Source organism: Camelina sativa, chromosome 1 (genome assembly GCF_000633955.1).
Source record: "Camelina sativa cultivar DH55 chromosome 1, Cs, whole genome shotgun sequence".
Classification (NCBI taxonomy): domain Eukaryota; kingdom Viridiplantae; phylum Streptophyta; class Magnoliopsida; order Brassicales; family Brassicaceae; genus Camelina; species Camelina sativa.
In genome coordinates, this window is record NC_025685.1 from 11,423,100 (window position 1) to 11,435,084 (window position 11,985).

At 33.2% G+C, this 11,985-nt stretch overlaps 2 protein-coding genes across 2 annotated transcripts; both read left to right on the top strand.

Annotated features, from left to right (window-relative positions):
- LOC104706808 lies at positions 468-1,811 on the top strand. Its single transcript, XM_010423040.1, has 3 exons — positions 468-763; positions 957-1,018; positions 1,114-1,811. Exons 1-3 carry the CDS (start codon positions 468-470, stop codon positions 1,809-1,811), a joined length of 1,056 nt encoding a protein of 351 aa, XP_010421342.1.
- Positions 2,892-3,437, top strand: LOC104706817 (uncharacterized protein At4g04775-like). The gene is made up of 2 exons (XM_010423048.1): positions 2,892-3,056; positions 3,135-3,437. Exons 1-2 carry the CDS (start codon positions 2,892-2,894, stop codon positions 3,435-3,437), a joined length of 468 nt encoding a protein of 155 aa, XP_010421350.1.

An 11,985-nucleotide genomic window follows, 5' to 3' on the forward strand; every position in this document is an offset into this window, starting at 1 on the left:
TAATCTTAATTTATGGTTACGATTCTGTATTTATTGTTTAGATATGTTTTAATATATTTTAGAATGTGTATTCTTAATTATTTACAAGAAAGACAAATACAGAAAAATCGATTGTTTCATAACTTAACCTAACGTGTTTTACCCTCTCTTCCACCTTCCACGAAATTTTCATTTACCTGATTATGATGCAAATCTACGTTACTTGTCGTGTATGGAGATTGGATGCCAACAAGGAATGAAGATTTATTGATGATGAAGAAAAACGTGCGAGATTACTGACTTTGCAACCCACTACATCTCTTGAAGAGTTGAAGGTGATGGTTTCAGAAGACTATAAAATAGAGGAAAGTATGTTTGATATGGAATTCAGTAATTTATCCTCAGAGGTTAAAGTTGATTCTCCTCTCGTTGTATTGACAAATGATAGAGGAATGAAATTTTTTTTTGCATATCTGAAAAGGAAAAACATGATTCGGTTGTGTGTTACGTTCAACGGAATAGTTGATGATCATAAGAGTAAAGTCCTGTTCGATTTGAATAAGGACCCACATGATACAAGTGATGATGGTGATGATGTGGAAGTTGATCTGGGAAAATCAGTAGCTATTATTTCAAAGAATTCACATAAGCCGAATGATGATTTATTAGAAAAGCCTACTGATGCTAATCTTGGTGATGCTGCTGGTTTAAAGTTGGAAGATTCAATGGTAAAAAAGGACAAATATTTTAGCAGTAAGGAAGCTTTACAGGCTACTATGGAAATGTATGCAATGAAGTATAACTGCGACTATAGGATTACAAAATCTGATAAGAGATGGTGGTGTATACGCTTCATTGATAGTGCTTGTAATTGGAGTCTCCGGGCTGAGTGTTTACAATCGTCTACATATTTCAAAATCAACAAGTTTTTGGGTAACCATACATGTGCTCCTTAAAAAAAAAAACTCATTTTGTAGGACTGCATCTGCAAGAACAATTGGACATCTCATTAAGGAAAGTTATGAGGGTGTGAAGGAAGGTCCTAAACCGAAAACGATATAATTACTATCATTCGTACAAGGTACGGCTGCGAGCTAACATATTCCCAAGCTTGGGAGTCTCGGGAGTATGCAGTTAACGAAGTTAGAGGAATTCCTGAGAAAAGTTATGCTAAGATACCAAAATATTTGCACATGCTACAAGAAGCGAATCCTGGTACGTTCACAAATTATGAAATTGACTTTGATGGAAGATTCAAATATCTGTTTATTTATTTTCGTCAATCAAGAAGAGGGTTCTACAAGGCAATGCAGAAAGTGATAGTAGTTGATGGAACATTTTTGAAGAATAAATACAAAGAAGTTCTACTAGTTGCTACAACTGTAGATGGTAACTCCAATTTGTATCCAATTGCATTTGGAATTGCTGATTCTGAGAATGATTGTTCATGGGAGAGGTTTTTTATGCAACTTAAGATGGTTATAGCAGATGAAGAAGGTTTATCATTTGTGTCAGATAGACATAGGTCGATTGCTAAATCAATTGGAAACATCTACCCATTGGCTAAACATGGTATTTGCATCCACCACTTGATTAGTAATGTGATAACATATAATAAGGGCAGAGGAGTCGCTGGTATGGTTGCAAAAGCGTCAAAAGCTTATAGAGTTTATGAGTTTGAGAAAGAGTTTGCGCCCATTAACAATATTAGTCCTGCTATTGGAAGTTATCTAGAGGAAGTGGATGTGAGAAAATGGGCTTGCTGTCATTTTCCGGGTTATAGATATGAAATTAACACCAACAATGCGACGAGTCAATCAATGCAGCTTTGAAGTCACCCAGAGAGTATCCAATAATTCTTTTGTTAGAAAACATCAGAGAAATGATGACACGCTGGTTTTATGAGAGTAGAAAGTTAAGTGCAAAGCATAAATATCCTTTTAACTGTTGAGGTGGAGAAAAAGATTTCAAGAAGAATAGAGAATGGTAAATTCATGAACAGTTATCTGATGAGCAGATACATATTACAGGTTAAAAGTAATGGAGTATACTACATTGTTGACTTAGAAAGAAGGACTTGTTCATGTGGAAAGTTCAGCACAGGAAAACTGCCTTGTAGACATGCTATAAAAGGAACTTTTGATATAGGCAAGGATCTATATCCTTACGCTGATGATGTGTATACCACTACCATATGGAGATCGCAATATGAGGAAACTATTAATCCAATCGGTGTTCCTGAAGAAGAATGGCGAGTCCCACAAAATGTTGAAGAGGCAAAAGGTCGACCACCTGAACAAGAAGACATCCTGGACGGCGAAGAAAAAGAAGATATGAATCCCCTGAAGACAAGATAAAATCATCACAAAACTCACAAGGTCAAAGAGACATAAGTGCAGGCGCTGTGGCAAAGAAGGGCATAACAGACCGACATGTGATATCGTCATATAATAATGGTTTGTGCTTCAACTTAAGATTCATGTTCTTGAATTTTTAGTGGATTTCATTTATATTTACGATACTCTTTTTGTTTTCAGGTAGTTGGTGTTACTTCATAATCATGCAAAGGCAAACAAAAACGTTGTTTACGTTGATCACTTCTATTTTTTTCTTCTTCGATTTTCTTCCTGTTTTATTAACTATCTCTTTGGTTTAATGTGATTTTAGAGCTTATTTCTGCATTTTTTTGTGCATATCCAGTATGAAGACAAAAATTCATTAGAAATACACGATTTAAATGTTCTAATTAACCAAAATAAACAAAAATGCTACCTGGTTTAAATCAACTGAATACACGATTTTAGTTTTAATATTGGGAGATTTAGGGTTATTCTTCTCCGATACTCTCTTCCTCTTCTTCGCGATAGTCTCTTCTTCTTCATTCTTTTGTTTTGTTTCAACTGACTGGACCAATGAGCCAACTATCTTCGGCTGGTTCGTCTGGGCTATCTTTAGAGAGAAGTTCTCAGGGTGGAGTTTCGAGTAGGTGCTGGTGTGGTGGAGAGGTTACGACCTACACCTCAAAGACTGATGAGAATCCCTATCGTAGATTTTTTAGATGTGTTGGAGGTGTGAAGGTAATCTACTTTCATCTCCCCTTAGTCACCATAATAGCTGAAATTTATTAAATATTGTTATCAAAAAAATGAATTTAGGAGAAGAATGAGAAACACATGTTTCGTTGGGTTGATGATCCTCTTCTAGAGGAGATTATGATGGTTGAAAGAAAACAGAACCAACTCTTAGAGGATCAAAAGAAGATGGTAACAAACAATGTGGAGCTCCAAAAGGAGATGGTGAAAGAGGTGGTAGAAAAGGTGGAAAAGAATATGATTGAGATCATGAGGCAAGAGCTAATGGTTGCAAAGGAGAGTATGCAGAAGTCGATCAAGAAGAGGATTTGTGTAGTGATCGTAGTGGCAGTTTCAATGGCATGGCTTTATGGAAAGATGATATGATGTGTTTGGTTTCTGTATTATGTTGTTATGCTTAAGACCCTTTGTTTGGTTTTTTTTGTGAACACCCTGGTTGTTTAAAAGCAACACCATCAATGAATTTCTGAACTATTTAAGACCCTTTGTGTTGTTTGTTTGTTTCAAAGTTAACACCATCAAGGAATTTCAAAACACATGAGTATCTACGTTGTGATTCAGGAATTTAAAAATAAATCAGACCTTATGTACTGATCAACCATTATAAACACAAAATTCATTAGAATATCAATAAAAATAAAATCGATACAACTAATGAAAAATAAAAGTGTAAAGACACTAAAAAATTAGCCAAGATCTACAAACTCATAAGCATACACTGGAGGCTCATAAGTTTTCATTCAATTAACTAGAATAGGAACCTTTGCTGCTATCCAAAGATGGACTGCCAACTTCAAACGAGCAAACTTGATGTTTTCATCGTCAATCAAATCAAGAGGTAAATTACCCATGTGACACTCAATATACTTTAGGGCATACACTCCACAATCACAATTTGAGCGATTTAATTTAGGTGGCATATGGACCTCGATGATCTCGTACGGAGTCAACAACGGAGCTTTTCCATCAATCTTTTTGTGAATCTCCTTCACAAGACGAGGGATGACATGTGCGAATGACTCAATTTAGGATGGTGATGGAGAGAGACGACAGAATACGGTGACGATAGAGAGACGGCAGAAGATGGTGACGAAGGAGAGAGACGCCAATGGCTAAGGAGAAGATGGAGAGAGACGGCAGTGAGGTTAAAGATGGAGGAGAGAGACCATGTCGATTTCTTTTATTTTTTTGCCTACCCAAATTTTTTAATATTTTTCATAAACACCCAATATCCCATTAAAATTTAAAGTTTCTAATTTGATTTAATTAAAATCTACAAATTAAATCTGAATTTGTAATTGATATACAAATTTAATCTGAATATATAATTGAGGGTATTATTGGCTTTTAATTACACCCTAAAACCTATTTAACCAAACTTTAAAAAAAAGTGTAGATGGACAAAGTTTTTAAAATATCTCCTTTATTTCCAATTTTCCCAAAAATATTTTGTTCCTTGTTAAATATAACTATTTTTAAAAATAGGCCTCTTAATTGTGGAACATAAAGAAATTGTTTTGCATAAAATTATGTGGAATTAAATTATAAAATTATTACAATAATAAGGTAAGAGCAAATGATGGAAACGGAAAATATATATGATGTGATAGTTGTTATAAACAAGAGGTTTAGGGAATTGTTCTCTTGTATTATTCATCTGTCTCATAGGATATAACATATATATAGTGATACAACATTAGGATTTAGGGTTTACACTTATGGGCCGATAATGGGCATCCAAATAATACAATATATTCATAACACTCCCCCTTGGATGACCATTATAAAAATGTAGTCCCAAATGCGCATATGAGATGCTGCCTCGTTAAAAACCTTACCAGGAAAACCCAGTGGGAAAAACCATGGTTAAGGGAAAAAGAGTGCAGCGCGCTTTTACTCCCCCTCTTGAGTACATCACTTGAAATCTTCGAAATGACCGATCCAATACAATGAAGTAGCTTCTTAAAAGTAGTGGTTGGAAACGCCTTGGTAAATGGTTCGCCAAATCTTCACTTGAACAAATTTTTAGGACATGTATATCACCGTACATCACCATTCTTCTGTAAGATATTGGTCTCTTTAATGACTCATCTTGATCATTATTTTCATCTCTCACGATCTCATCAATGTATGTCAAAGACTTTGAAGATGATAGTCTTTCACCATTGGAATCATAATATTCCCTTTCAAGTGTTTATCTTTCGCGTGTTCTTTTGTTGTCTCGTTAAAAACCTTTCATGGAAAAACCCAATGGGATAAAAACCATGATAAGGGAAAAAGAGAGCAACCACGCACATGATCATATTTCTCCCCCTGAAAGCATCATCTTCAGGTTATGCATTATGATCATATATATCATCTATTTGGACTGTTATAAACAGTGTTTTAGTGTACAAAACTCATATGATTTAGTGTACAAAACTCATATGATCATCATATATTCTCCTGGGTCATTGAACTTTAAGTCATTTGAACCCATTTCATATCGAAGATCTATTTGAACTTTAAGCCCAAATATTCATTTATATATAATCTTCCAAATAATCATCTTATACATAAGAGTTATTCATAATCTCCTTGTAAAGCAATCTCTTTCAACTCTTTTCATAGTATGGTATTAAAAAGACCATTTTTCTATGTTGATGTAAGCATCCTGAGATAACATCTCTTTCATCAGATGTCAAATCTGTAACCTCAAGAAATTTCATGAAATATATGATCTTATACAATCTGATTTCTCCATCTTTCATGAGTAATATTTCATCACTGATTATTTCTCCATATATTCCTTGGTATGTGAAATCTCTACTGGAGATCATATAATCTTTTCATTATCAACATATATCGCACTTGTTCTTATAGCTTTCTTTTAATAAGAACCACTTGTAATTGCAGAAGAGACACATACAATTTTTCTTTTAAAGAGGTTCAGCAAATGCATACGTCCTAAAACTTTCTTGAAAATATTTCTTGAACACAATTACAATTAGTGTTCAATATCGGATTTACACAACCCTAAGATATTCACTTATCTTGTTACCGATTTATTTTCAACCTACTATGAGATCCTAAAGATCAACAACAATGATCTACACATAGGATTCTCTCCTAGAGATAAACTCTCATCATTTTCTCCCCAAAATTGTCAAAAGTCTACAAAACTTTTCTCGCTTTTACAACGTTCTCGAGGGCTATAAAATATTGCTTCTAGCAATATAATTACTTTAAAAGATAGACTGAATGAAATCTTGCTCTTACTGTCAAAATCGTAAGGGATCGAAATTAGTTGCTTCCACCAGAAGAGAGTACATCTCGCATAAGTATTTTCTGAGAATCATTGTACTAATACACGTACTTAATTTCTCATACATATCGACTTATGTTCCACTCATTTTACACTTTCAAGTGTGAGGACTACAAGTCCAAATATTATCTCTTTAAGAGACTGAACTATCTCAAATAGTTACTTCTTTCAATGATTAACCAATCATTCTTTGTCTACACTTTTCAATAAAACATTTTCTATTAACCGTGGTTTATGATCTCGATTTTTAAACCATAACATCATCAACTGCAACACTGCATACAAAAATATTTACGACGTCGATTTGCTCTTTTGGTTCCTTTTCATTCTAGACATGACTCAACTTGTTGAGATTTCTTTTCATTATGATTCTCCGGTACCTGAATCTCTTTCCTACTCATGTCTACATCTCTTCTAGAGATTTTTCATAACTCTTTGCTTCCTCGGTGCCATATTAATTTATGCTCCTTTTCTTTTCCGAGGATGCTTAAATTTGGAACCATAAGTCAATCACACTTCATGCGATCTTTAGACTTATTAGCAGTTGATCTTATCCCTCTAGGACATTAATTGGAGCACAGCTGGTATATGTGACTTTTTCACTCAAGGTCAGAAAATGGCTTTTCCATGCTTTTAGCATCTTTGCAAACTTTGCCAATAAATTATCTTTTTAATTTCTAGCGCACATTTCTTAGTACGAGGATCAAGATAATTTCTTACAATATATTTCTTTACCAGCTGTTTATTTTCTCCCCCTCATGTTGGAAAGACTAACTCACTAAAACAACAGTCTCTGCATCTCGAGCCTCAAATTCTCGAGATACTCAATCTTCGAAAGATATTCATATCCAACATTCTTTCAAATTCCATCTTATATCACTGTGGTGGAGCAACTAACATGTATAACACATTTAGATGGAATATATCTGGTTTCTGACCCAAACCAATTGTAATGGAGAGTACTCATGATTATTCGTTGGCATGATGTGAATTACTTGACATATAGAGTCATTTATGTCAAATACTTGGCATGGTTTCACCACCATTGTCAATTAACCAAATACTCTCGCAAACTACATGTTGCAAGTTAATAACAAACATATATAGTGGATGATCAGTCCACAATATCGCTTTGTATACGTACCAGAAAATTGACATTATCCAAATTCATGGGCTCGGTGAAAGCCATATAATCAGCTTGCTTTGTAAAGCAGTACACATAACACTAGAAAAACTCTTTAGGTTCTCTAATGAATCTTTTCAGAAATTTCTGATTATTCTTCGCATCACTACTGAACCGGAATGGCTTAACCGGTCATGCCAAACAGTGAGATTTTCACAAAGCATTTTATCTTCTAGATAATTCATGTAATCTCTAAAATACTTTTATTGTCTTGGATAATAATACTTATGATTTCAAAAGTATTTTTCCTTCCTTATTGCTCTTTCATATGAGTGATTAAACTCATTTTAGTGTGAACATAATCTTATATATGTTTCATCACCTTTGTATGGGGGATTCCTTAATTCTCCCCCTCGAGATGATGAAACTTCATGTCTATCAATCTCGATTTGAATCCAACACAATAGTATATATACTATTCAATACTTTTTCTACTACTTCTTAATATTGTAGTAGAATAGTGGAAATTACTTATAGCATAAAGTCATGTTCACTTCAAAGAATGGACCAGCCCAATAGAATGTGATTCACATCAACATCTCATAATTTTACTCATTCACAAATAACAAGATTATAAAAATTTAAAAATATATTTTTCATTATATTGTGTCTACATGGCAACAATATTTTATGGCAAGTAGAATATATATTCTCTTCTATATTTCCAACAATGATACGATCTTCTATTATAATCTTGGTTATAATTGGAATTAAGTTGTTTGTATATATCTCTTATAGACTTTTAGTCATTTACTTTCTTTAGATTATTCTAAAGAATTAATAAATTTTTATGGTCATATACCTTCTCAAGTTCTCATAGAAGTGATGCCAAGAAAATATGATCAATAATTATTATTTAATAATTTGTTACTAAATTTTCAACGTATTCACCAAAAAATGTTGGAGACATGATTTAAAATATTCATCATGATATTATATCTAATTTTTATTAGATTTAAATTTGTGATTAAACATATAAAATAAATCACAAAGATTATAAACAATCATATAAGTGAATGTTAAATAAATATGAAGCATCATTTCTTTATAGATATTTTTGAAAACGTTTTATTATAAAATAGTATATATATATATTTATATATATACTTTTTTTTTACTTTTATAACGTTTTTTTTTCTCTAAAATATTTAGGGATAACTGCATTTTGTATACCTTTATTTGACCTTGAATGCAATAGTAGACCCCATATTCGATATTTGAGAAACATAACCACTAAGGGTACTGAAATTACAATTGACTCCCTTACGACCAAACAAAAAACACAAGCCGAAATGACAGATGTAACCAGGAGGAAGTCTGCAATAGATTTATTTAAGGTAAATTACAAATTGAGTATATGTGAAGACATAACGGTAGGTCTACTCCTTAATTATAGTTTAAATTTTAATTAAAAATTTTATAAAAAATAATTTGATAAACCTATTGACCAAATATTAACCACATAGACTTCCTGCATTGTAATAAAATAAATTTACATATAAACGATTCAAATTAAGGGAGGAAAGGCTGATTACGTTAAATTATATGATTTAGGGTTTTGCTTAAGTAGACTTCTCTGTGGAATTTTCGTGGTTGACTTTGTTATGCCATCAATTATTAATATTATATTAATATCGATAACTTAACCAAACCGTTAGCTAGACAAGGTGAAAGTCCAGATGAAAGAACTACGTCTGTCAGTTCGGCGTGTAAGGGGGGTGGTCGAGAATGTCTTAATCGCCGGTATAATATTCATCTTGGTATTAATCTCTTTCGTTTCGTAGATCTTTCAATTAAGTTCTAAAATCTGTGAACCTTTCTTCATCTTGTCTGTTTGTTTGAATGGCATATTTATGTCAGTAATCTGTGAACTTGCTTCAGTTTTTGTAATAGTTGGATGACTTCGTTGATTTCAATTCAGTTGATAATTGTTTACATATTGTCGGAAAATTAAGATTATGAAGTCTACTACTTAATCTGAGTAAAGAAGTCAAGCTTTGAAGTTTGCATATTGGTTTTCTTCGAGGCGACGGTTTGCCTTACTAATTAATTATTTATATGTAGCTGTTCATTGCAACCGCTTCGTCTCGTATATATAATCCGAATAGTGGGTCTTGAGATTATTTTAAAACTGCAACCAAAAAAAGTATCCACCCTCTTAAAAAAATAGTACTTCATCCTCACCACAGAGAATTTGGTGACTGTTCACGGACCGTACCAACAAAGTGATATTGATCTTTCAGTTTTATTGGAACGGTCAATATAAATCATCACAGCCACGAGGAATTGGAGATTGTTCACAGATTGGGTAATAATAGAAACTTTATCTATATCACTTCATTTTAAATGTAATTATAGTGTAGAATTCTAACATTCATGGTTGGGTAATTATTAGAAAATTTATATTGAACTTCATCGAAGTTAACGATGTATTAATTTGGTTGATTAGATAGATTTGCAAATAAACGGGTTCATCACAGTTAAGTGAACATATATTATAGAAACGGGTTCATCGAAGTCTACGGTATATTAATTTGGTTAATTAGATAGATTTGCAGGTTAAAGCATGTTTCAGTTTCCCAGGAAGAAGTCTCCTTGAGAAGTCTATTAGATCGTACATGTATTAATTTGGTTGATTAGATAGATTTGCAGGTTGAAGTATGTTTCAGTTTCCTAGGAAGAAGTCTCCTTGAGAAGTCTATTAGATAGTACATGTATTAATTTGGTTGATTAGATAGATTTGCAGGTTAAATTATGTTTCAGTTCCCAGTAAGAAGTCTCCTTGAGAAGTCTATTAGATCGTACATGTATTAATTTGGTTGATTAGATAGATTTGCATGTTAAATTATGTTTCAGTTTCCCAGGAAGAAGTCTCTTTGAGAAGTCTATTAGATCGTACATGTTAGCCCTGGGCATTCGGGTTACCCGTTTGGGTTCGGGTATTACCCGTTCGGGTTTGGGTTAATGGGTAATGGAAAACAGAACCCATTGGGTATTTTACTATGTTTGGGTTCGGTTCGGTTCGGATAGTACCGGGTTTGGGTCGGTTTGGGTTATAATTTTCAGAACCCGGAAAAAACCCAAAAAAACGGGTTCTATTCGGTTTCGGGTAAAGTGTACCCAAACTCAACCAAAACCCAAACCGAAACCTGAAATACATGAAAAAAATCTGCAAATTACCATCCAAAATCTGCAGTTTACCATCCAAAATCACATAAATAATGAAAACATAGAATATAACTCCAAATTTAACATCCAAAAACTGAAAGAAATAGAAAAGTGATAAGTGATAACAAATTTAAGTTGCTGAAAGAGTGAAAGCAAAGAAGAGTCTAGAAAAGATTCAAAATAAAAATATAAGTCTGATGTGAAAGTGCAACATAGAAATAGAAGATAGAAAGTAGAAACTTGGTGATTGATGTCTTTGATTTGAAATTTCCTGAAACAAAATGAAACAAATATCAATAACAACAATGAGAATAATGACAAATACAAAGAGTAGAGACTATATAGTATATACTTAAACTAACCATACAAACTATAAAGATCATCTGGGTGACTCATTCTCAAGATTAGCTGTCCAAATGCTTGAATTCAGGTTCATACTCTATAAAAAAACAAATGTAAACCGTAAGAACAAACAAAATCATATTCAAAATAGTATAAACAGTTAAACAATAAAAAGAAAACTTACCTCTCATAAGTTCATCATCATGCTCAACTTTCGAAAGCAAATGTTCTACTGTGGAGACTCCTTTTTCATTGATATGAAGTTCAGCTTTTAGCCATTGCTCGGTGCAGATCAACACTTCTATCATATTGTGTATTAAACAGCTCCTATAAGGTTCTAAAATTCTACCACTAGTGCTAAAAGCAGATTCAGAGGCTACTGAAGACACTTGCATTGCAAGTATGTCCTTAGCAATTAGAGACAAAATCGGATACTTCCCACTGTTGACCTTCCACCAAGATAACAAATCATATTCTGTACCTTTAAGAATACTTGGTTTCTCCACATTATCTTTCAAGTAAATTTCCAACTCATTAGAGGAGCTGTAAATTACCTTTTCCATCACCATCTCATCAAATACGTTTTCCATGTCAACAATACCTGCTTTCTGACAAAAATCTGGTGCAACTTGCTCTCGGGACTACGACTGGGAAGATGAACCATGTGACTGAGAAGATGAACCAATCTTGTTTACTAAACTGTTTCTACTGTACTCATCATACAAGTCCTTCAAGATATTATTCAAATCATCTAAAAGATGTACAGACTCAATACTGCCTTTCCCATACAAAGCATCAAAACAGAGCTCAGCAAATTTCGTTTTCTTTCTAGGATCAAAAACACTTGCTACTATCACCAGCCTATTCATTTCAACTTGTTCTCCAAATGGATCCCAATACTTTGCCAACTTTGTTAA